General features: G+C 48.1%; 1 protein-coding gene and 1 pseudogene across 4 annotated transcripts; both read left to right on the forward strand.

Annotated features, from left to right (window-relative positions):
• The first annotated feature begins 19 nt into the window (after positions 1–19).
• On the forward strand, positions 20–21200 carry Flot2 (flotillin 2). Of its 4 annotated transcripts, none has more exons than XM_031351929.1 (12): positions 30–211; positions 9801–9882; positions 13933–14023; positions 15331–15421; positions 16300–16423; positions 17975–18093; positions 18201–18314; positions 18414–18533; positions 18612–18826; positions 19224–19407; positions 19692–19841; positions 19942–21200. In XM_031351929.1, the coding sequence occupies exons 4-12, from the start codon at positions 15347–15349 to the stop codon at positions 19978–19980; spliced, it is 1140 nt and encodes a 379-aa protein (XP_031207789.1). In that variant the 5' UTR covers positions 30–211; positions 9801–9882; positions 13933–14023; positions 15331–15346; the 3' UTR covers positions 19981–21200. The 4 variants fall into 4 exon arrangements, with proteins under 4 accessions (XP_031207788.1, XP_031207787.1, XP_031207789.1 ...); XM_031351930.1 differs by lacking the exon at positions 13933–14023 and adding an exon at positions 13770–13853 and having other exon boundaries at positions 34–211; XM_031351928.1 differs by lacking the exon at positions 15331–15421 and having other exon boundaries at positions 20–211.
• LOC116078704 lies at positions 20837–23486 on the forward strand (annotated as a pseudogene).
• The last annotated feature ends 579 nt before the right edge of the window (positions 23487–24065 follow it).

Genomic DNA, 24065 nt, shown 5'->3' on the forward strand with positions numbered 1-24065 from the left:
CGCCCTCCGCCGCTACACTTCCGGCGGGGCCGCGGCCGCAGAGGGGCGCAGGCGGGCGGGGCTCGGGGAAGCGGGATAGGTTGGGCGCGGCCAGTGCTGCGGACCCGCCACAGCCCTCCTGGTCGCTGCTCGCCCAAGGCCTGCTCGCCTGCCCCCGGCGCCATGGGCAATTGCCACACGGTGGGCCCCAACGAGGCACTGGTGGTCTCAGGTGAGGGAAAGGCGAGGGGTGGGGTGGGAAAGGGCCGGCATGGGGTGCGGGTCCCTCGGACTCACCTGAGCCAGCCCCGGAGAGCAGTCCTCCCTCCCACAGCACGGCCTCAGGCGCTCGACCCTCCCTCTGCTTCACGGTGGGTTTAGGGTCTTCTAACGTTTGTGGGTTCCTGTGTGTGGACTCGCAGTTAAGGCAGGTGCCTGACCGGGAGGGGCCTGAGGCACGGGTCCCTCTTTTCCGGGTGAGGCAGACCCGTTAATTCCGAGCAGGCTGGGGCTTGCCAGGAATTAACTGCCATCACACGCCCTGCAAACGCGGGTGCGGCCTCTACAGTTGGGTAACCCGGTTCTGGCCTGTACCGCTCTAGATTACAAAATGCAGCACGCTCTGGATGGGGTTGGATAGGACTGGGGGACTGTAGGATTGGATGCCTTAAAGCTGATATGTATTTAGGTAGTGTATTTGGGTAGTTCAAAGCCACCAAGGACCCTGTTGCATGCAAGCTCGCAGCTGTTAATCTCTTCGCAGCATCAGCACTGATTTTCAGCCTGTATGCAGAATTCGTTAGGCTGGCTGCCAAAGGGAGAGAGACGTAGAAGCCCGGAGCCAAGGCTTATAGATGCCATTCTTGGGGAGATGTAATAAATCCACTGGGCCCCAAACATAGCTTTCACCATTGTTTGAATCTCAGAAGCAATCCCTTTACTGAGACATCCTCACAGTCCCTAACCAGGACCCTACTAAAGTGAGAGAAATACACGATACCACATCTCGTTGAAGACCTCAAGTCTTGGTTGGAGTCAGAAGGGAATGCACTTTTGGCATCCTAAAGCCCAGTCTTGTCTCCCTCCTCATCCATACCTAACGATGGCTTTTGGAGCCGCATAATGGTTTGAGTAGGCTTGAGTTTTCAGTTTGTTTTGCTGGAGCATTAGGGGGTAGTTTTGTTTTTTGTTTGAGGTTTTTCTTTTTAGGTTAATTTTTTTAAGTCGTGTGTGTGTGTGTGTGTGTGTGCACCTGCCTGTCTGCCTGCCTGTCTGTCTGTCTGTCTGTCTGTCTGTGGATATGCACAGGTGTGTACAAGTGCCTGAAAAGGCCCCGCAGGTGTTGAATCTCCCTGGAGCTGGAGTTACTGATGGTTGTGAGCCATTTGACATGAGCACTAGGAACTGAACTTGGGTCTTCTGAAAGAGCAATATGTGCTCTTAACCGTTGAACAACCCATGTTTGCTTTGAAAGAGATATTTGGCTTGGTGCCCCTGGCTGGAACTATGTAAACAAGGTTGGCTTGGAACTTGTAGGGATCTTCCTGCCCCTGCCCCTGCCTCTCCACTGACGATATTACAGGCATACACCACCACACCCAGCTTGATTTTGTGCGAGTGTGCTTATGGGAACCAAACCCTGGGGACTCAACTGGTGCTAGTCAGTCAGTGTGCCACACTCCTCAGGCATAGGGAGATTTTAGACATCAGAATCTGGGACTAAGTAGAAGGCTCAGCAGGCAAAGGAGACTGCCACCAAGCTGTATGATCCAAGTATAATCCCCAGGACTCATATGTTGGAGGAAAAGAACAAACTAATGCAAGAGGTCTACACACGCATGTACATACACACACACAAAATAAACAATTTTTTCCCACTGGGTGTGGTCACACATGCCTTTAATCCCAGCCCCCAAGGAAGGCAGAGTCAGACAGATCTTTGAGAGTTCCGGGACAGTCAGGGCTATGTATAGACACCTTGTCCAAAGAAAAAAAATTTTTTTTAAATTAATAAATCAAAATCTGAGGCTAGAGAAATGGCACAGTTAAGAGTACTCACTGCTCTTGGAGAGGGCCCTCCTTCAATTTCCAGCACCTACAGGACAGCTAACAGCTAACTCCAGTCCCCAGTCACATCCCCTCTTCTCCATTCCTTGGGCACTGTATACATGTGGTGCTCAGACATACATACAGGCAAAAAGCCACACCGAATAAAACAAAATAAAAAAAAAATCTCAAAGATAAACATATCAGAATCTGCATTGCACTTTCTCCTGTTGTGGTTCAGGAAGCCCAGACGCTAGGCTGAGGAGACCAAAGCTTGAGTTCTGGCCTGTGGAAAGTCTGGGAACTACAGGGTGAGAGGCAGCTCTGGGATGGGTGGCTCTGTACCTGTCTCCAGAGCCAATGCATAGGTGGATTGGAAGCTGTTATCAGCTATGGAGAAAGGGAGTTGTGCTAAGAATCGATGGGCATGGGATGTGAGGACTAGGGAGAAGTAACGCCTAACATAAGAGCGCCGTGGAATTTGCGATGGTGTGAGGTACAGTTCCCTCGCTTGACTAGATTCCCAGAAGAACAGAGCAGAGCAGCTGCCCGCACTGGTCTGTGTGTCCCTTGGAGCTGCAGTTATTCCAGAGGCACTCAGCTCTGTTTCCAGAGGAAGCTGTTAATTCCTGTGCTGTTGTCCACCCTCCCTCCTCCATTCTAGAACACAAAACTATTCTCTTTTCCTACTTTTAGAAATTTCATCTTAGGACTGGGAATGGAGTTTAATTGGTAGAGTATGGGTGGCACAAGGCCAGAACATGTCTCTACTCCCAGCACTTGGTTTTGGGGAAGGGAGCAGGAGAATCAGAAGTTCAATGTCAGTCTCATCTGCTTAGAGAACTGGAGGATAGACAGGCAACATGAGACCTTGTCTCAAAAAAAAATTATTATTCCACCTTAAAAATATTTTAGGGGGTTGGAGAGATGTCTCAGTGGTTAAGAGCACTGTCTGCTCTTCCAGAGGTCTTGAGTTCAATTCCCAGCACATACGTGGTGGCTCACAACCATCTATAAAAGGGATCTGATGCCTTCTTATGGCATGCAGATGTGCATGCAGCCTAGCACTCATAAAAAATGTTTTGTTTGTTTTTGTTTTTCAAGACAGGGTTTCTCTGTATAGCCCTAGCTGTCCTGGAACTCACTCTGTAAACCAAGCTGGCCTCGAACTCAGAAATCCGACTGCTTCTGCCTCCCAAGTGCTGGGATTAAAGGGGTGCACCACCACTGCCCGGCTATAATAAACATTTTAAATGCTGGGTAGTGGTTGTGCACACCTTTAATTCCAGCACTTGGGAGGTAGAGGAAGGTGGATCTCTGTGAGTTCAAGGCTGGACTGGTCTATAGAGGGAGTTGAGGACAGCCAGGGATACATAGAAAAACCTGTTTTGGGGGAAAAAAGAAAGGAAGGAAGAAAAATAAGAAAACATTTTAAGGGCTGGAGAGATGGCTCAATGGTTAAGAGCACTAACTGCTCTTCCAAAGGTCTTAAGTTCAAATCCCAGCAACTACATGGTGGCTCACAACCATCCATAATGGGATCTGGTGCCCTCTTCTGATGTGTCTGAAGACAGCTACAGTGTACTTACATATAACAATAAATAAATCTTAAAAAAAAAAAAAAAGAGTTAAGTCTTAGCACTAATATTCAAATACCTAACTAGGCTCAGCATGGAGTAGGCTGAGACAAGAGGAACAGAGAGAACAAAGGAAAGTTTGGGGGTTTGTTTGTTTGAGGCAGGGTCTCATCTGTAGACCAGGTTGGCCTCCTACTCACAGAGATCCACCTGCCTCTTAAGTGCTAGGTCACAGGTATAAGTCAACAGCTTAGGGAAAAAAATAAAAGGAAAACTTTTTCATTTGGAAAGGGGGAACACATTTTATTTTCACTAGTCATAACTGCAAGTTAATATTTTTAAGTTATTTTTGTCACCTACAAGCCAAGATACTACTAGTAGATATTTCCCAAACACTCCACAGTTTCAGGCCCCTTAAAAAGTCATTTGTGGCCAGGTAGTGGTGGCGCACGCCTTTAATCCCAGCACTTGAGAGGCAGAGGCAGGCGGATTTCTGAGCTTGAGGCCAGCCTGGTCTACAGAGTGAGTTCCAGGACAGCCAAGGCTATACAGAGAAACCCTGTCTCAAAAAAAAAAAAAAAAAAAAGTCATTTGTACTTATTTCTTTGTAAATTAAGCCAGTAATTATATCTACCACTAATTGTTTGTTTGCTTTGTTTTTTACTTTGAGATAGAGATAGTGTAGCCCTAGCTGTCCTTACTAGAACTCAGAGATACACCTGCCTCTGCCTCCCAAAGGCTGGGATTAAAGGCAGGCAAATCTTTTTTTATGTGTATGTCTGTGTACCACATGAGTGCAGTGCCCAAGGAAACCACAGAGGGCATCAGATCCTCTGGAACTAGTAAGCACCTTACTATGGGTGCTGGGAACTGAACCCAGGTCCTCTGTAAGAGCAACAGTGCTCTTGATTACCGGATCATCTCTTCAGCTCCCATATTAATATATTAGTAAAAAAGTACAATGCCAGAGATATGGCACCATTGATAGACTGCTGGCCTAGAATGCAAAGCCCTGGGTTTGATTCCCAACACTTGTGAGGTGGAGATAGAAGAATTAAGTTCAGAGTCATCCTCAGCTACATATTAAGTCCAAACATGCAGGCAAAATACCCACACACATAAAATACATTTTTTTAAAAAGTCCAAAGAAACCCAACCCCCCCCCCCCAAAAAAAAGCCAGGTGTGATGACACACACTTTTAATCCCAGCACTTGGAAGGTAGAGGCAAGCAGATCTCTGAGTTTGGGGCCAGACTGGTCTCCAAAGTGAATCCAGGACATACAAAGCTTGTTACATAGAGAAACCCTGTCACAAAAAACAACAAGCCGGGCAGTGGTGGTGCACATCTTTAATCCCAGCACTTGGGAGGCAGAGGTAAGTGGATTTCTGAGTTCTAGGCTAGCCTGGTCTACAGAGTGAGTCCAGGACAGCCAGGGCTACACAGAGAAACCCTATCTCAAAAAACAAAACAAAACAACAACAACAAATGCAAAGTAAAACTAGGCACCATAAAATCCTGCCTTAAATGTTACCTTTTATAATTTTTTCTCTTGGATATTTGAATTGATTCATTTGTAGACATTTTTATAATGAATCCTTAGATACAACTGGAATATTAAAAGTATTCATTAACTGGGCATGGTGTTTCATACCTATAATCTCAACACTGAGAAGACAGACACAATAGGCTCACTATGAGTCCTAGGCCAGTTAGAATCACATAGCAAGACCCTGTTTAAAAAGAAAGAAAGAAAGAGAGAGAGAGAGAAGAAAAAGTAGAAGAAAAAAAGGAAACCGGGCAGTGGTGGTGCACACCTTTAATCCCAGCACTTGGCAGAGGCAGAGGCAGAGGCAGGTGGATATCTAAATTCAAGGCCAGCCTGGTCTACAGAGTGAGTTCCAGGACAGCCAGGGACACACAGAGAAACCCTGTCTCGAAAACAAAACAAAACAAAACAAAACAAAAAAACAAAAAAAAAAAAAAAACAGGCTGCAGAGATGGCCCAGTGTGTACATTTCTTGCCCCCCCCCCCAGATCCGTGTGAAAACTGAGTGCTGACAGGAGGATGTGGAGCTCTCAGTGGCCAGTCTAGCTATCATATAGAGCTTCAGTTTCAGTGAAAGAGTCTCAAAACAAAACAAAAACAAAGGTGAAATTGTTGAGGAAAGGTTCCAGAGTCAGTCTCTGGCCTCCACCTGTGCCTGCGTGGACAAGGGTACACACACAGTGGTGCTCCCTCTGGCTAAGACTAATCTGAAAGTTGGGAGATCCCTTTCTGGGGAAGAGGCTGCTGAGAGCAGTGGCAGCCTGCCAGACCCCAGCTTCCTGTTACTGCTTCTGGGAACCTGGCATGTTGCCCTTGGCTACAGCCAAGCATGAACTGTGACAGGCTGTTCCCAAGGTCAGAGACTGAGTGAAAGGTAAGGGACACACATCCACCAGCCTGTCCCATTTGGTCCCCCATTCCCACCGTGTATTTGAGAGTGCTTTGTCAAAGGCAGCCATGCACCAACCCTGACCTGAAACAGAGAAGATACAGGAGTTGTGATTTTTTTGGCCCTCTTCCAATTTCATTTGATCCCAAGATGGTTTGGGTTTCAAAGTGACTGCCTGTCCTCAGAGGCCTCTCTTACAACACCTCCCAGAGCAGAGACGCTCCTGAGAGCTTACCTTGGAAAGCAGCCCCATGGATAGATGTTTCCACTCCAGAAAAACAGAGTTAGTGCTGGCTATGAGATCAAGGCCAGACAGAGCTGAAGAGTGAAATCCTATCTCAAAAAAAAAGAAAAAGAAAAAAGGGCAGTGGGTTGTGGGTGATGGAGAGATGGTTCTGTGGTTAACAGCACTTTTTGTTCCTAAAGGGAACCAGAGTTTGGTTCCCAGCACCCATTGAAGGCAGCTCACAACTGCCTGTCACTCCAGTTCTCAAGGATATGAGAGACTCTGGTCTCTGTGGATGCCTGCCCTCACATGCGCAATACACATGAATAAAAATAAATCTTGGGGGAAAAGCTGGATATATTGGTGCACACTTTTAGGTCTCTGAGTTGAGGCCAGCCTGAGGTCTACAATAGTAAGTTACAGAACAAACAGGTGGTCTGTATAATAAAACCTTGCGTAAAACCAAACCAGACTAAACTGTCTTAGTCAGGGTTTCTATTCCTGTACAAACATCATGACCAAGAAACAAGTTGGGGAGGAACAGGTTTATTTAGCTTACACTTCCATGTTGCTGTTCATCACCAAAGGAAGTCAGGACTGGAACTCAAGCAGGTCAGGAAGCAGGAACTAATGCCAGAGACCATGGAGGGATGTTACTGGCTTGCATAGCTTGCTTTTTTTTTTTTTAATTTATTTTATTTTATGTGAGTACACTGTAGTTGTCTTCAGACACACCAGAAGAGAACATCAGACCCCACTGCAGATGGTTGTGAGCCACTATGGGGTTGCTGGGACTTGAACTCAGGATCTTTGGAAGAGCAGTCAGTGCTCTTAACCACTGAACCATCTCTCCAGCCCTCAGCTTGCTTTCTTATAGAACCCAAGATTACCAGCCTATGGATGGCACTACCCACAATGGGCCTTCCCACCCTTGGTCACTAATTGAGAAAATGCCTTACAGTTGGATCTCATGGAGGCATTCCTCAACTGAAGCTCCTTTCTCCGTGATAACTCCAGCTTGTGTCAAGTTGACACACAAAACCAGCCAGTACACAAACCAAACCCTGGAGCTGGGGATTAGAATGCATGCCTAGTGTGCACAAGCCCACAGCACTGCATAAACTAGGTGTAGTAGTGTACACACAGACAAGCACACAAACACATACAAATGTACAAGGGTAGTGGAGATATATATAGCTCATGTTCATGGTGAAAAGAAAAAGATTCATGTAAGCCATGTTTAAGGTGGTCAACAACATGTGGCTAGTGGTTACCATTTTGTGTACCATAGATAATATTTCCACCTATGTAGAAAGTTTTCTTGAGTAAGAATTCTCCAGAAACTGAGGCTATAGTAGAGTGGTTAACTGACACGTAGAACTCCAGGTTCAATACTATAGCTAAAAAGAAGCAAAGAAAGACTAATCATCTTTCTTAATTCCAGAACTTGGTAGGTAGAGGTAGGCAGGCTCTGTGAGTTCCAGGCCAGCCAGGGCTATCATAATGGGACTCTTGTCTTTAAAAACAAAAAATCCGCAGGGCAGTGGTGGCACACACCTTTAATCCCAGCACTTGGGAGGCAGAGGCAGGTGGATTTCTGAGTTCGAGGCCAGCCTGGTCTACAGAGTGAGTTCCAGGAGAGCCAGGGCTATACAGAGAAACCCTGTCTCGAAAAAAAAACAAAACAAACAAACAAAAAAATCCTGCACCAGAAGTTACTTATTTGTATCAGCCATGTGCCTTGCCTGGGTTACTACAAGGAATATGAACTCTGTTTTCCTGACCTCAGTATCTTCCTCCTTGAGCAGAGCCATCTCTCTTTCTGTTCTGGCTTATAGTTAGTGGTAACGTTTATGGTGCTGATTAGACAGATCCCCAGAGACACTAAAACCCAGTTGCAAAAAAAAAAAAAAAAAAAAAAAAAAAAAAAAAACTACCTAGACCCTTGCCCTCGGGAGGCAATCGTAAAGCTTTCATGAAAACCCAGTTTCTTTAACTCCAAATGTTTCCTCTTATTCGTAATTTTCTGTGCATCTCTGCATGGTAGTTAACGCCTTTACTAACATTGTCTGAACTTGATGTATGATGGGAATTCACCACGAGAATTTTCAGCAGTTGATTTTTTTCTTTTTTTTTTTTTTTTTAAGATTTATTTATTTATTTTATGTATATAAGTGCCCTATCTGCGTGGACTCCTATATGCCAGAAGAGGGCATAAGATCTAGATTACACTATAAATGGCTGTGAGCCACCATGTAGTTGCTGGGGATTGAACTCAGGACCTCTGGAAGAGCAACAGTGCTCTTAACCACTGAGCCATCCCTCCAGCCCCTGAAGCTTTTCATTTCTAAACAGAGAACATGCTAAGCATGGCCACAGCCAGTTTCCAGGAACCACTTCCTTCTGAGGCCTCCTTTTTGTCCCCTCGTTCCACGAGCAAGCCTTGGTTCTGAGGCCTCGCAAGGTGGTTCTGAACGCTCTAGGCTTTGGGAGTAGAATACCAGCCTCACTGAGATGCATCTGTCAAGCACTGTAAGGCTGTTGCAGGACTCCTAAGACTTCCCCACCTACACCCACACCCCAGAGAGCCACTCCTCCATCTGGTCCACAGTGGGGACTGAGCCTCCTGATATGATCCTCCCAGGATATACTTCTTCCATGTCTCACCTCCTGTGAGGTTTTAAAATTTTTATTTTTTATGTATGGATGTTTTGCCTGCATGTATATACGTGTGTATCATGTTTGAGTCTGGTGCCAGAAGAGAGCAGTGGCTCTCATAGTATTGGAGTCACTGGTGATTATGAGCTAACATGTAGGTGCTGGGAATCAAAGCTGGGTCCTTTTAGGTTTTTTCCCATTTTGTTTTCGCTTTTGAAACAGGGTATACACCACCATGCCCTGCTGCAAATTGCCTGTCTTAAAAACTAGGTTCTAAATCCCTGAGGACAGGGAGAACTTGCCTTGCATCTATACGTAATCTTAGCACCTGGCAACCAACAGTAAGTGGCATTCAAACTTCACAGCAAGTAGAGGCCAGAGTTAAACTGGTGCAGTGGCATACAGACTTGTAACCTCAGTACTGGGAAGGCAGAAGCAGGAAGGTTAGGATAGCCTGAGCTACATAGTGAGCCCTAGTTTCAAAATTAAAAAACAGAAAGACAGGCCTGATGTTTTATATATATAACTCATCCTTCAGGAGGCTAGGGCAAGAAGATCATTGAGAGTTCAAGGCCAGCCTGAACTTTTCAAGGTCATATTCCCAAGACAGTCCAACTCAGTGAGTAGATAAAGGTGCTTGCCACCAAGCCTGATAGCCTGAGTTAGATCCCCAGAACCCACATGGTAGAACTAGCCTCTACAAACTTTCCTCTGACTTCCACACACAGGCTATGGCACACATTCATGCACACACACAAAGAAATGTAATTTAAACACAATTTTTAATATGTAAAATGGGTCAAAGTTGTTATTAGGAGATGGAGGGCAGGTAGCCCCAAGAACTGACTGACCAACAGTGATTTCCTTTGCTTCCCAGGGGGCTGTTGTGGTTCTGACTACAAACAGTATGTGTTTGGCGGCTGGGCTTGGGCCTGGTGGTGTATCTCGGACACTCAGAGGTAAGGGTCTAGGGGCTTTGGAATCTTTCATCCTGGTGGACAAGAAAGAGGAGATTCTAGTGGGCCCGTTCCCTTCATCACATAGCCAGATTGAGCATCTCCCATCCCCCACCCCACCCTCCGTCTGGTAAGAGAAGGCCCCCACGAGGAGACACAGAAACATAAATGGCGTGCTCAGAGATACAGGGAGCACACATCAGGAAGATCTGTCCTGTGGGTCTGTCTTAGTTGGGTTTTTGTGGTAATAGAAAAACACCATGACCAAGAGCAACTTAGAGAGGACAGAAAGTCTTTCTGCTTACAACTTTCAGGTCAGATTCCATCACTGAAGAAATCAGGGCAGGAAGCTGAAGGCAGGAACTGATGCAGAGCTGAGCTCTCCTGCATAGGCCAGTCTATGAAAGCATTTTCTCAGTTTCCAGATATGTCTAGGTTTGTGTCAGGTTGACAAAAACCAACCAACAAAACTCCCCCAGCCCCCAACCCAAGTCCCTCTTTGACTGAGTGTTCTTTCCCATTGGAAGTAGTCCTGCTTCTGTCCCAAAGACTGCAGAGTCATACCCAGGCAGAGTCTTTGTTTCTGTGTTCTAGCTCAGTGCCTCAGGAAATCTTCCCAGGCTTATGTCTACAGTCCCAGCATTCAGGAGGGCTGAGGTGGAGGGTTCCTGTAAACAAAACACCAGCCTAAGCTACGTGGCTCCAGTTCTGGTTGGCACACACCGAAAGACACTGACTCAAAACGTCTTAGTTATACCAGACTTGCTGGCATATGCTTGTAATCCTAAGCACTTGGAAAGTGAAGGCAGGGGAATCAGGAGTTCAAGGCCAGCCTCAGCTAGTTTGAGACCAACCTGGGCTGTTTGAGACCTTGTCTCAAAAAATACACACATAAAAGTCTTTTTGTTGTTGTTGTTTTTCAAGACAGGGTTTTTCTGGATCACCCTGGCTGTCCTGGAACTCACTCTGTAGACTAGGCTGGCCTCGAACTCAGAAATCCGCCTGCCTCTGCCTCCCAAGTGCTGGGATTAAAGGTGTGTGCCACCACTGCCCGGCTCACACAAAAGTCTTAATTATATACTATTTGAAAGAAGTATATAGAGGGAGAAAACATCAGGCAGAATCTACATACATCCTCTCCTATACAAGCCTTGAGACAATTCTGGCAAGGGCAAGAGTCAGAATGGACATATAGTCAGATGTGATCTGTAATGGTGGGTTAGAGCAGGGTGTAGGGGTGTAAGAAATTCCTGTTGGGACCTGCCAAGACAGTTTGGAATCCTAAGTCAGTATGGAAAGTCTACCTAATAAAGGCAGAGAAGTTTCAGCTTCCAGAGTGCCTACTTCTAGCTCACCCTGCTGGTGCCTCCAGAGCTCAGCACAAGGCCAGGTACCATCTCCCCTGCTCCAATACCTACAGTTCAGAGGCATTCCAGCCACCAATGTGTCAGTATCACCCTTCCTCATAGTGAAATATAGGGCTGGTATCCCAAGGGGGTAGCAATAGAAATTCCAGCAGAAATCCCCTCCACCCAGATCCCACCAGTCAGCAGAGAGAACCCCATGTCTGCATGAAGTTGCTGGCGCTTGAGGTCTTTGGTGTCTGGGGCATCCTAAGGCTGAGGAATGAGAAGCGTGACAATCACTGATTCCCAGGAACCCCCTCCACTCTCCTGTCTTCTCCTTTCACTCTAACTTTCTCACCTAAGGGATGCTGCCAGACTCTTGTGTCCCAAGGCCAACAATGTCATAATCAACATGTCACACCTGCCACCTAGCCTGCCAGAAGACACAGGATCAGCTTCCAAAGAACCCACAAACCAGGCCCAGACAGCTGGACTTGTCCAGAAATAGGTACTGTGTGGGTAGCCATTGTTAGGACAATGGTCCTGTCTCCTGTCCTCTACGTCTCATGTCTCCCACTCCTAGTTCTTGCCCCAGGGAGCTCCAAGACAGGAAGACTGGGCCTCCCTGACAGGTAGGGAGTGAAAGCTGAGGGGTTCACACCTTATTCTAGAATCGAGGCTGCCCTTAGGCTCAGCATGCTCTCTCCAGGGGAACAGTCTTCACCTGCAACTTTCCCCTGCCCCTAGCCCATGTATGGGACATGTCCATAGCTTGGCACCTTTACTTCCCAAGCCTAGCATAGTGGCGTATTCAAGAGGCTAGGTCTAAAGTTTGTTGTAGAATTGGGCTACAGAGAGTTCTCCACTGGCAGGCTATGCTATAGACTCTCTCAGAAAGCAGGGGAGGAGGATGGAGGTTGACACAGTGGTAAAGAGCACTTGTTGCTCTTGCAGAAGACCCAAGTTCATAGCATTTCACAACTGTCCGTAACTCCAGCCCCAGGGGTCTGTCTGATGCGCTCTTCTCACCTCCTCAGGAACCAGGCATACACATGGTACACAATCATACTTTCAGGCAGACACTTATACACATAATAATAAATTTTAAAAATCTTCAAAAACAGAGAAGAGAATCAAACATCTAACTCAGCCTCGCCTTGAAGAACTTTCCACAGCCACGGTGTATGTCACCTGGCTATGGTGTCAGCCATTCTTCCCCGAGGCTGAGAGAATCCTCTTGCTTTTCTTTGCTGCAACACCCTCAGCATTCCTGAGGCCCTTATGTGAGCAGCGCTTTCCCCTTTTCCTAGTAATTCTTTCCCTTCTGGCCTCTGAGCTGCAGCCTCCCTTCTTCCCTGTTCTCCTCCCTCCCTCCCTCCCTCCTGCTCCCTTCTCTCCTTTCCCAGAAGAAAGCTCTGGTGGGTTCCTGTCTGAGCCAGGTCAAACTGGGGTGAAGTGGTTTAGTATTTGTCCAGCATGTGCAAGGCCCTGGGTTCCATTACCAGCACTGAAAATAAAAATGTAAAAAGTACTCTTAGGCCTAGGGGTGCCAGTGGGAAGAGATCAGATGAAGGCAACTTTTGCATAGCTGGAGCCCCAGGCTACAGCTGTGAACACAGCCTATCCCACCAATAAGGTGGGAGTTCTGTGTTGCCTGTTCCTCACCAGCCTTCCTGTCCCATCCACCTGCTTCTGCCCCATTGCTCTCAGCCTCTGCTTTCTCTTCCTTGGGTTTAAGGAACCCATTCACACTATCTATGGCCTTCCTCTGCCTAAACCACTGCCCTGTACATATGCTCATAGCTGGAGTGAGCAACAGCCTCCGGGCACCTTCTTTTCTTGCTTGTTTTAGTTTTTGGTTGGTTGGTTGGTTGGTTCCCCCAACCATCATGAGACAGGATTTCCTCTGTGTGGCCCTGGCTGTCCTTGAACTCACTCTGTAGATCATGCTAACCTCCAACTCATAAATCCGCCTGCCTCCTGAGGGCTGGGATTAAAGGCCTGGACCACCAACATAGCTTGTTTTCTTAACTAGTACTCTTTTCTTTGTCCGTGGCCAACTTTGGAATCCCAGGCCCACCCCTGTGACTGTTCTGACATAAGTACTCTCTCTTTCCCAGCCTTCTTTGATCCCCTTTCCCAGTCAGACATCCCAAACTTTCTTTGGGGTTTCCTGGATCTAAATTGGTTTTTTAGTGATATTAACCCCAATCTTGAGGGTCCATACCCCAAATATGATGAAGTATTTGCTTGCTATGGCTTATTAATTCCCAGAGTGGCGACCTCATCATAATTTCTGGAAACAGGTTTTCCTGTGTTAGGAGGGTGGAGATAAGGCTAAATTCCCCAGATTATAGCAGGAATGTCTTGGAAAAATGACACTCTTGCAACCTGGGTGCCCACTACATAAGCTCCTGACCTCTGGCCCTGGCTCTGGACACTAACAGACTTCTCCCCCAGCCCAGCAGCTTCTCCTTGGAGAGGACTAGAGACAAGAGGCTATGAAGCCTCAGGCCAGCAAGGGGTACCTGTGTTCTCTTACAGCCTTAGATTGTGCTGGCCTGGGTGGGTGGAACTATTGAGAGCACCACACCATGCCCCAGTATATCAGGCATCAGTGCTTATCTGGTAACCAGTATGTGTGTTTACTGTGTCCCTTCCCACCCTTCCTGTCCCTACCTTTCCCTGTGCCCTGGCTGCTCCTCAGACTGTCTCTGGAGGTTATGACCATCCTGTGTCGCTGTGAGAATATTGAGACGTCGGAGGGGGTCCCGCTATTCGTAACAGGGGTTGCACAGGTAATAACTCACCTGCTTCCTCCTCTATGTCTAACTTTCTCTTCCTGCCCCCTGGGGCCTGGCAGGCAGAAGCTGGATGGACTCTCCTCCTGAGAGTGTGCCTCCCTCTCTCCTTCCCTCCCTCCTCTCTGCTGCTCTGGGTACCAGGGTAGATTCAGGCAGATTCTCCAGATTCCTTGCCACTGCCCCTTAAGACTACGAGTAGAGAACATTCAAGGGATGGATTCTGAAAGTTCTGCCAGGTCACCCAGTGGGTATCATGCATCCGTAGCTGGTGAGTTCTTAGCTAGATTGCTGAGCAGTTCCGAGAGCTTTCTCTGTAATGTGCAGATTCCCAGTGTCCTCACTTCGTGTGTCAGCTCTCTGATATCAGAAGCCCCTACCAGCTGTGGCTAGCACCTCCCCAGGCTGGAGAGCTTTAAACAATACCTTTCCCTTCCTTTCCCTCAACACTAATTGCCCTGCAGCCTTCTCAGGCAAAACTCCAGCATCCCTTCCTTACCTAGCCCACCAGTAGGAAGGAGCACCCCCTCACCCCTGGCCTTCCCTCAGCACCGCATTGCCTCCTATACCATTCCTATTCCTGAATCCTGACAATGCCCAGGGACCTTTCAAGCGTTGGTAAACAGTGAGTAGTCAGGTTGTTGGTACACAACAGCTCTTCCTAGAATTGATATGCTAGTGTAACCCCCAGCCTGCACTTCCCATGTGACCTGCCTAGGCCCAATACCAAAGGGTGTTCTTCAAGTCATAGCCCCCACTGAGGGAAAGAGACCAGACAGCGTCTCTAACCAGGGGCAAGTGTGGGGGTATTTATATATTGGCCTAGCAATGGGCATACCCTACCCAATAAGCAGAACTTTCTAGATAGCCTCCCAGGGGTATTGAGTATCCAGGGAGTAAGTAGGGACCCCTGGACAACACTCAGATAACACCCATGCACACTCTCCATGACAGTTGGAGTCCCAGGACACATGTACACTGCTATAGCCTAGGCTTTCCCTGTCCCAATTGGCCCCAGAGCACCACCACAACCTCTTGCTTGTTTTACTCACGGTTCAAGCCAGGATGATGAACAGAAAACATATGCACACATATGCCACCCCTTTCCTGCTTCCCCTACAGCCACCTGCTCCTACCCTGCCCTCCCTCATGATCTTTGCACACATGGCCAGCTACATACCTCTGAAGACTCCTCTATACATGACCTTTGGCCTGTCCCAGCTGGGGCAGTGAGGTACTGGACTCTTCCACACCCCAAGCCCTGGGCCCCCAGACCCATGCCCCTGTTTTGCATTTCTTGGCAGGATTTCCTTAGAGATTATGACGTTGCAGCCCCGCTGTGAGGACGTAGAGACGGCCGAGGGGGTAGCTTTAACTGTGACGGGTGTCGCCCAGGTATAGTAACTCGGCAGCCCCACGCATGTCCATTGCGGTGCCTCGTCCCCATATTGGGGTTTGGGGGGAGGAGAGGACACCAGCCAGGGGATGTCTCTCTCCAAAACTCCTGTCACCTCTACAACAGGATCATCATCATTGGAACATGCCCACTTGGCCCTTTGGCTACCCAGCAGAACTAACAGACACTTTCTCTCCTCAGTGGCCCTCTCAAGACAAAACCGGTGTTGAGGGCTCCTGTCTCACTAACCCACACTCATTTTTTACAGGCATTGGACACAACAGACCGCAGGGTTCGGGCCTCTCTTGTTCCCTGGGTGGCCCAGAGGAAGAGCTTCTGTGAGGCAGAGACAGTTTGGCCTCCTCTAAGCATTTTAGGAGTCAGAGGCTGCAGCTCCTCTCCCTCAGATGGGGCCTGGGAGGAGTGTCCTACCCTAACCCACCTCAACTTTACAGGGCAGTGAGGTTCTCTACCTGTTATTGTCTCTGACAAGGGAGTTGACAGAACACCTGCAGAAACAGAGACACTGTGGGTTACATATTGTCTCCTGCCCTGTCTACTCTCTGCAACTCCATTTGCCTGTCTGTGTTGTTTTCATATCCTCTGCCCCTAAGCCTGAGGGTCTCCCCTCTGTAGGAAGGCAGGAAAGGCTGGCTAGTGTGGGGGCGGTGGGCTGGAGGGGTAGGAAGATGGCGCCCCAAGTGTATGGGAATCAGGACCAGTGAAGATAGCATCTTCGGTGTAGGGGTTCCCTGTGCTGCAGCTCCAGGGCCAACAAATCTGAGTAGGGGTAGACAAGACTTGCAGCCTCTGCATCTCAGGGGCTGGGGCCTCTATCTGCCTTTCAGCTGGCTCAGGTGTCTCTGTGTCCTGGCAGGTGAAGATCATGACAGAGAAGGAGCTCCTGGCTGTAGCCTGTGAACAGTTCCTGGGCAAGAACGTACAGGACATTAAGAACGTCGTGCTGCAGACCCTGGAGGGACATCTACGCTCCATCCTTGGTGAGGCCCTGCCCAGACTCTGAGCCAGGGCCAGGAACATGTGCATGGCTGGGCCGGGAGCCTGTCCCTCCCAGGTTTGAGCTAAAACATTTTTTTTAGTTTTTAATTTCAAAACTCAAAGTGGACTAAAGGTATAGTTCAGTGATAAAGCTTAGAATGCAAAAGGCCCTGAGTTTGATCCCCAGTGCTAGAAGAAAAGGAAGAAAGGAAGGAAGGAAGGAAGGAAGGAAGGAAGGAAGGAAGGAAGGAAGGAAGAGAAAGAGAAAAGTAGGCTTAGAGAAATAGCTCTGATGGTAAAGTGCTTGCCTACAAGCAAGACGACCCCAAGTTCCATCCTTAGAACCCCAGGTTTTTTTTAAGATTTATTTGTTTATGTATTTTATGTGTGTGAGTGCTCTGTCTTCATGCACACCAAAAGCGGGCATTAGTTCCCATTACAGATGGTTGTGAATCCCCATGTGGGTGCTGAGAATTAACTCAGGACCTCTGGAAGAGCAGCCAATGCTTTTAACCTCTGAACCGTTTCTCCAGCCCCAGAACCCAAGTATTTAAAAAGAGCCAGCATGCTGGGCAGTGGTGGCACATGCCTTTAATCCCAGCACTTGGGAGGCAGAGGCAAGTGGATTTCTAAGTTCGAGGCCAGCTTGGTCTACAGAGTGAGTTCCAGGACAGCCAGGGCTACACAGAGAAACCCTGTCTCGAAAAATAAAAATAAAAAAGAGCCAGCACTACATGCTAGGAGTGGTGGTGCACACCTTCAGTCTCAGCAGTTGGGAGGCAGATGCGGGTGGATCTCTGTGAAGTTGAGGTCAGCTTCCTCAACAGAGCAAGTTGCAGGGCAGATGGAGCTACATGTAAAAACTCTTTCTTAAGAACAGTAGTCACTTTATAGTGACTTTTTGAGAACCTATCTCAAAAAACAAGGTAGACTGTGTGTGCCTGAGGGATAACACTCAGGGTTGACCTCTTGCCTTTTTAGGCACCTGTACACACACATATGCACCTACACATACAAACATACAAAAAAATAATATTAATGAAAATTTTAGGAGCTAGAAAGATAGCTCAGTGATTAAGAGTGCTTGGCTGCTCCTCTAGGAGGTCTGAATTCAGTTCCCAGCACTCACATGGCAGCTCACAGCTGTCTGCAACTCCAGTTCCAGGGAGTCTGACACCCTCACACAGACATAAACTACCTGGTGCAAGCAAAACATCAATGCACATAAAATAAAAGTAAATAAATTATTTAAATTTTAAATTAAATGCACATAGAAATAAATACATTTTTTGAGAGTTCTTTTAAGTGAGACCTGGATAAAGTGGGCGTTGAAGTGGCAGATGCCTGACCGCCAGGTGTCTGGTACTGCTCGGGGCATACTTGCACATTCAGCTCTAGGAAACTTAGGGCTAAATACTTGAAAAGGAAGCCCGGGAAGATCCAGCTCAGACTGCTTGGCCCTTGTGTGCACCCAGGCTTGCCCTCAGATGCTTCCTCCCTTTCTTAGCTGGCTGGTCCTCTGGAGACTGGCTTATGATCCTTCTGTCCCTCAGGGACTCTGACTGTGGAGCAGATTTATCAGGACCGAGACCAGTTTGCCAAGCTGGTTCGGGAAGTGGCTGCCCCTGATGTTGGCCGCATGGGCATCGAGATCCTCAGCTTCACCATCAAGGTGAGGTGGAGGCAGAGGGTTGACCCTGTGTGTGCCTGGAGGATGGGTACCAGGTAGGGGGACACTCTTTATACTTAGGACAGAACGCCCCCCCCTTCCTTCCTTAGGATGTTTATGACAAAGTAGACTATCTGAGCTCCCTGGGCAAGACACAGACCGCTGTGGTGCAGAGAGATGCAGACATTGGTGTGGCAGAGGCAGAACGGGACGCAGGCATCCGGGTATGCAGCATTTCACCTTCATGCCTGAGGGCAGGGAGCTCAGGGTTGATGGGCCTATAGTCCCTCAGCTAATCCTCACTGTACCCTTGCTATCCCCAGGAAGCTGAGTGCAAGAAGGAGATGCTAGATGTGAAGTTCATGGCAGACACCAAGATTGCTGACTCCAAGAGAGCCTTTGAGCTGCAAAAGTCAGCCTTTAGTGAGGAGGTCAACATCAAGGTAAGAAGCCAGAGGTCCCCAGGCATAGGGCTCAGGGTGTGCTGACTGCCCTCTCACATACCAATCCTCCTGCTCCAGACAGCTGAGGCCCAGTTGGCCTATGAGCTACAAGGGGCCCGAGAGCAGCAGAAGATCCGGCAGGAAGAGATTGAGATTGAGGTAGTACAGCGCAAGAAGCAGATCGCCGTGGAGGCGCAGGAGATCCTCCGCACCGACAAGGAGCTCATCGCCACTGTGCGCCGTCCTGCAGAGGCCGAGGCCCACCGCATCCAGCAGATCGCTGAGGGTGAAAAGTGAGAGCCTGGGCCCAGGAGGCAGGCTGGTCAGGCCTCTGTCACAAGAGCTCACCACTTCCCAACCACAGCTTGGAAGCTATGTTATCCCCTTGATCCTTTCTGCAAAGCAGATAAGCTCCCAGGCATGTTGTCTGGGAGGTTCAACAAGTTAAGAATCCAGGGTTCCTTGGGATAGTGCTTAGCACAGGGGGCCTTGTAGCTAGACCCCTCCCACTTGGTGTTGGGAACTAGTGGCTTGTGTACCTCAAGAGCTAGCAGGACGGGGCGTCACCTTCAAATGTCTCCCATCCTTAACAGCCATCAGAACAGGGAGTCGGAGGGTGTGCTGGGCCCCAGGTAAAATTTCAAGGCCCCAGCATCTCTTAACTGATCTGCGTGTCCTGGGCTCCCTCAGGGTGAAACAAGTCCTCTTGGCACAAGCAGAAGCTGAGAAGATTCGCAAAATCGGGGAGGCAGAGGCAGCAGTCATTGAGGCAATGGGCAAGGCAGAGGCTGAGCGGATGAAGCTTAAGGCTGAGGCCTACCAGAAGTATGGAGATGCAGCCAAGATGGCCTTGGTGCTGGAGGCCCTGCCCCAGGTGAGGTTCCTTCCCACCCAAGCTTGCATACAGAGTCTCCTTGCTTGACCAATGGCAAGTGCCAGGATCTCTCTGTGCCCAGTACATAACTTCCACACTCAGCTCGAGGGTGTGAGGAAAACACCCTGCAGGTAGGCAGGATCCTTCCTGCACACCCAGGCTGTCTGCAGCCATCCCTTACTGCCCACGTTGCTTTGGGTGTGTGGGACATGGAGTAGAGGAGAAGTGGGATGGACAGGTAAGCAGAGTCACTCACTAAACCCTTCAAACTCCCCATCTCCTAGATTGCTGCCAAGATCTCCGCGCCCCTGAGTAAAGTCGACGAGATTGTGGTTCTCAGTGGAGACAACAGTAAGGTGACATCAGAAGTGAACCGGCTGCTAGCAGAACTGCCTGCCTCTGTGCACGCTCTCACCGGTGTGGACCTCTCAAAGGTATGTACCTTCCTAGCGGCGGTGGGAAACCCTAGACAGCCTAGACTGGAGAGGCTGGTGGCTTCAGGGCAGTAGCCCTCACCCTCTTTCCTCCTTGCAGATACCCCTAATCAAGAATGCTACTGGTGCACAGGTGTGAGGTTCCTGCACACCGCGGCCTCCAGCAGCTGCCTGCCCTTCCAGCGCCTGTTTTAACGTCACAGGAACAGCGAGAACATTTCTGACTCTGGTGCCTTATTTTGTAGGGACCAGAAGTGCTGCGAGTTCAGGCCATCTCTGGCTACCTTCCCTTCTCTCCTGTCCGCCTTTCCCTCCTCTCTTCCACACTCCCACATTAACTGCCACTTTCATCCAGCCTGTCTCCTCATCTGCCATATGTGCCTCTTCCTCTGGCTATCTGTTTCTCTCTCCTTTCTTCCCAACTTCACACACACATCATCTACTTTAACTGAAGTTGAAGTTGTTTATAATAATCACTGTCTGTCTGTGAGGAGTGGCCCCGCTGTTCCTCAGAATCCTGGTGCCTTCAAGTTCTACATGTATCTGTCTGTCCTCCCTGGCCCTGGCAGAGCCCAGCAAGGGTACGAGGGTTCTAGGTAGGACACCACTCTCCTCTCTCCTGGTCTGAATCTCCAAGCGCTAAACGCTGTTGCGGGAAGCCCACAACCCACACACTCTTGCCCTTTGAGGCCTGAGTGGCCACGGTTTGTTGGCCCTACAGTAATGCCCTTCACACACCGAGGCCCAGGCCTGCTGTCGCACCTGCCCCTGTCCCCTGCACCACAGAGGCACAGAAGCAAGGCCTCCTGTCTCTAGCAGCTTCCTCAATTTACTACTGCCTTAGGAGGCCCTGCTTGTGCTCAGGGACATCCCTTCCATTGGCTTGTCCTTGACCGGTGGGTGGGTCTTAGTCTGATCCCACTAAGTCTTTCTGAGGTCAATGTCTAGCTCTGCTGGGGACAAGTAAGGTTTATAGGACTTCTTCCTGCTAGTGCATGGAGCTCTCCCAGGGGGTAAGGCTTTGCCAACCCTAAGAGAATCAAGTGCTGCAGACTGGCCAAACCTCACTCCCTTAATGCCATTTTCTTTTTGGCCAGCATAATGGGGTTCTAGCCATGGGAAGCAGCTAAATATTCTATACCTTTGCACCTGCACCACTGGTAGCAGAAGAGGCCAATGTCCAGCTATCCTAGTAGGGGTGCAAGGGTGTCCCATGGGCCCAGTCCCCACCCCTGGCCCTGCCCCAGCCTGTGTAGCTGTTCTGCATGTGAATGCTGCATGTCTGGTCTGGGATTTGGATGTTGCACTACCCCACTGCCTGTCCCCCTCTGGTGAAAATAAAAATCTCTTATATCCACACCTTTCATTGTATGTTCTGTGAGGAGAGAAAGTAGGGACCAAGAGCCAATCACATAAGCACTTCAGCATCAGGGTTGCTCTTTCCTACCCTAGCCACTGGGAGGCATCAGTACACCGGCCTTTCCCTCAGTAGAGACTGACCTTGGCACTGAGGCAAGGGTACAGGGGCAGAGGATACAGAGTGGGTAACAGGTCCTCTGCCAGTCCCGAGTCTGCTCAGCAGTGCAACCCAGTTCTCAGACTTAAGAGCACAAACTCTGATGGGGCTGCCTGTATTCTAACTTAAATTTTAGTTCTGTTGTTGGTAAACAACTTAGTCTTGAAGGCCTCAGTATTCTTGTAATCTGTGAGAGGTTTGCTTTGAGACCTGACTTCACATCCCCAGCACCCACATAAAAAATAGTGTTGCCACACACACCTGGAATGCAGTGTAAACTAGGGCAGAGATAAGATTGCTGGGGAGTGCGGACAGTCAGCCTAGCCAAAAAAGAACTCTCAAAGGAACAAGGCAGAGTGATAGAGGTGCATGCACCTGCACACACATCACACACACAGATATAGCACACGTGTGCACATGGAGCTGGTGAGGTGGCTCCTGATAAAAGTGCTTTCATAAAATCCTGACTATCAAAGTTCCGATCCAGGGGCCTGCATAAAGGTGAAAGAAGAGAACTGACTCCATAAAATTGTTCTCTGCCTGTCCATAGATACAACTACATATGGATCTTAGTTCAAAACTAGGCTGGTCTACATAGCAAGTTCAGGCCAGCCAAGGCTACACAATGAGATCCTGCCTAAAATACTAAAATAGGCTTGACAGCACAGATCTATAATAGCGGTCGAGAAGTAAAGGCAGGAGGATTAGGAGTTAAAGGTCATAACCAGCTACATAGCCAGCCTGAGCTGTCTAAAAAGAAAAACAGTTAGCCAGGCGGTGGTGGCTCACACCTTTAATCCCAGCACTTGGGAGGCAGAGGCAGGTGGATTTCTAAGTTCGAGGCAAGCCTGGTCTACAGGGTGAGTTCCAGGACAGCTAGGGGTACACAGAGAAACCCTGTCTCAAAAATACCAAAAAAAAAAAAAAAAAAAAAAAAGAAAGAAAAAAGAAAAGAAAAGAAAGATAGTTAATAAGCCTGTGATCTCAGAACTCAAGGTAGAGCCAAGAAGATTTTTACAAGTTCAAAGCCAGACTCCGCTACAGAATTAAACACTGTCTAAAGAGAAGAATGAAATAAATTGACATATTAGACCACCAAAGCAACTGTAGTCATCAAAAGAAACTCAAAGGATTCAGGGCAGGAGGAATGGCTCAGTGGCTAAGAGCATTTGTTCTTGCACAGTACTGGGTGAAATTTACCTACATGGTGACTTTAAAACATCTACAACTCTAGTACTAGAGAATCAGATGTCTTCCTACCTCCATGGGCACTAGGCATGCATGCAGTACACAGACATTCATGTAAGCAAAATACTCATACATCTAAAAAAATAGTAAAAATGAGGCAAATACACCCCAAAAGTATTATGCCTATGTCTCAGAGCCTACATCTAGTGCAGTGAAACATACCTGAAATCAGAAGCCTGAGGAGGCACAAGCAGGAGGATCAATGCAAATCCAGAGCCAGCCTGGGCTACAAAATGACACCCTGTTTCAGAAAAACGGCTGGAGAAGTAATTCAGTTAATAAGGTGCTTGCCTACCATGCACAGTGCCCTGGGCATTCATAAACCTCCAGCAATTCATAAGCCTTTAGTAATGGTGCAGGCCTGTAATCCCAGACTTGGAAGGTCGAGGCAAAAAGATCAGTCGTTCTCAGCTACATAGTTAAGTTGAGGCCAGTCTGGAATAAATGAAAGGCCAGTCTCAAAATGAAAGAAAGGGAGGGGGGAAAGGCTAAAGTTCAGTGACAGAGTGATTGCCTAACACGCCAAGGCACTAGATTAAATTCCCAAACATTCTAGCTCAAAAAAAGGGGGGAATATAGAAATCAGCACTTATGCTTCTCCGGCGGTTTCAACCTCCCTAGGAGAACACACCTCTTGCAAAGGATCTCCTTCATCCCTTTCCAAAAGAGAAGAAGAGCAAACACAAGAAAAAGCACCTGGTGCAGAGCCCCAATTCCTACTTTATGGACATGAAATGCCCAGAGGCTATGAAATCACCATGGCCTTTAGCCATACACAAACGGTAGTCTTGTGTGCTGGCTGCTCCGCTGTCCTCTGTCAGCCTACAGGTGGAAAAGCGAGGCTGACAAAAGGATACTCCTTCAGGAGGAAGCAGCACTGACAGCCCCCATTGAAGATGAGTGGGAACCTTCCAATAAACACATTTTGGATAAAAAAAAAAAATGAGCACTTACAAATTAGAAATAATAGCATAACATTTTGGTCTTTTTTTTTTTTTTTTTTTGGTTTTTCAAGACAGGGTTTGTCTGCATAGCCCTGGCTGTCCTAGAATGCCACCACTGCCTGGTCTACAGAGTGAGTCCAGGACAGCCAGGGCTATGCAAACAAACCCTGTCTCAAAAAAAACAAAATAATAATAATAATAATAACAATAATAGTAATAATAAATTTAAGAGGTAAATGATAACTCAGTAGACAAATGAACATAATTGATAAACATATTTGGATAAATGTTCTTTCACTGTTAATAAATATATACCCTACATACAAAAAAAATAAAAGCAAGTGACAGGCAGGGCACACAGAATGACCAATAGATAAATGAAAATGTATGTGGCAGATTGCATTTTCCAAAGATAGTGGCAACAATATCCTCTGGCCCACATGTTCTTTTTACCATGAGGCTTTGACATCCTTCCAAGTAGAGATAGTCCATGCCTCCTTCCCGTCAAGCTGGTCG

The sequence above is a fragment of the Mastomys coucha genome, unplaced genomic scaffold, assembly GCF_008632895.1.
Source record: "Mastomys coucha isolate ucsf_1 unplaced genomic scaffold, UCSF_Mcou_1 pScaffold5, whole genome shotgun sequence".
Lineage (NCBI taxonomy): Eukaryota > Metazoa > Chordata > Mammalia > Rodentia > Muridae > Mastomys > Mastomys coucha.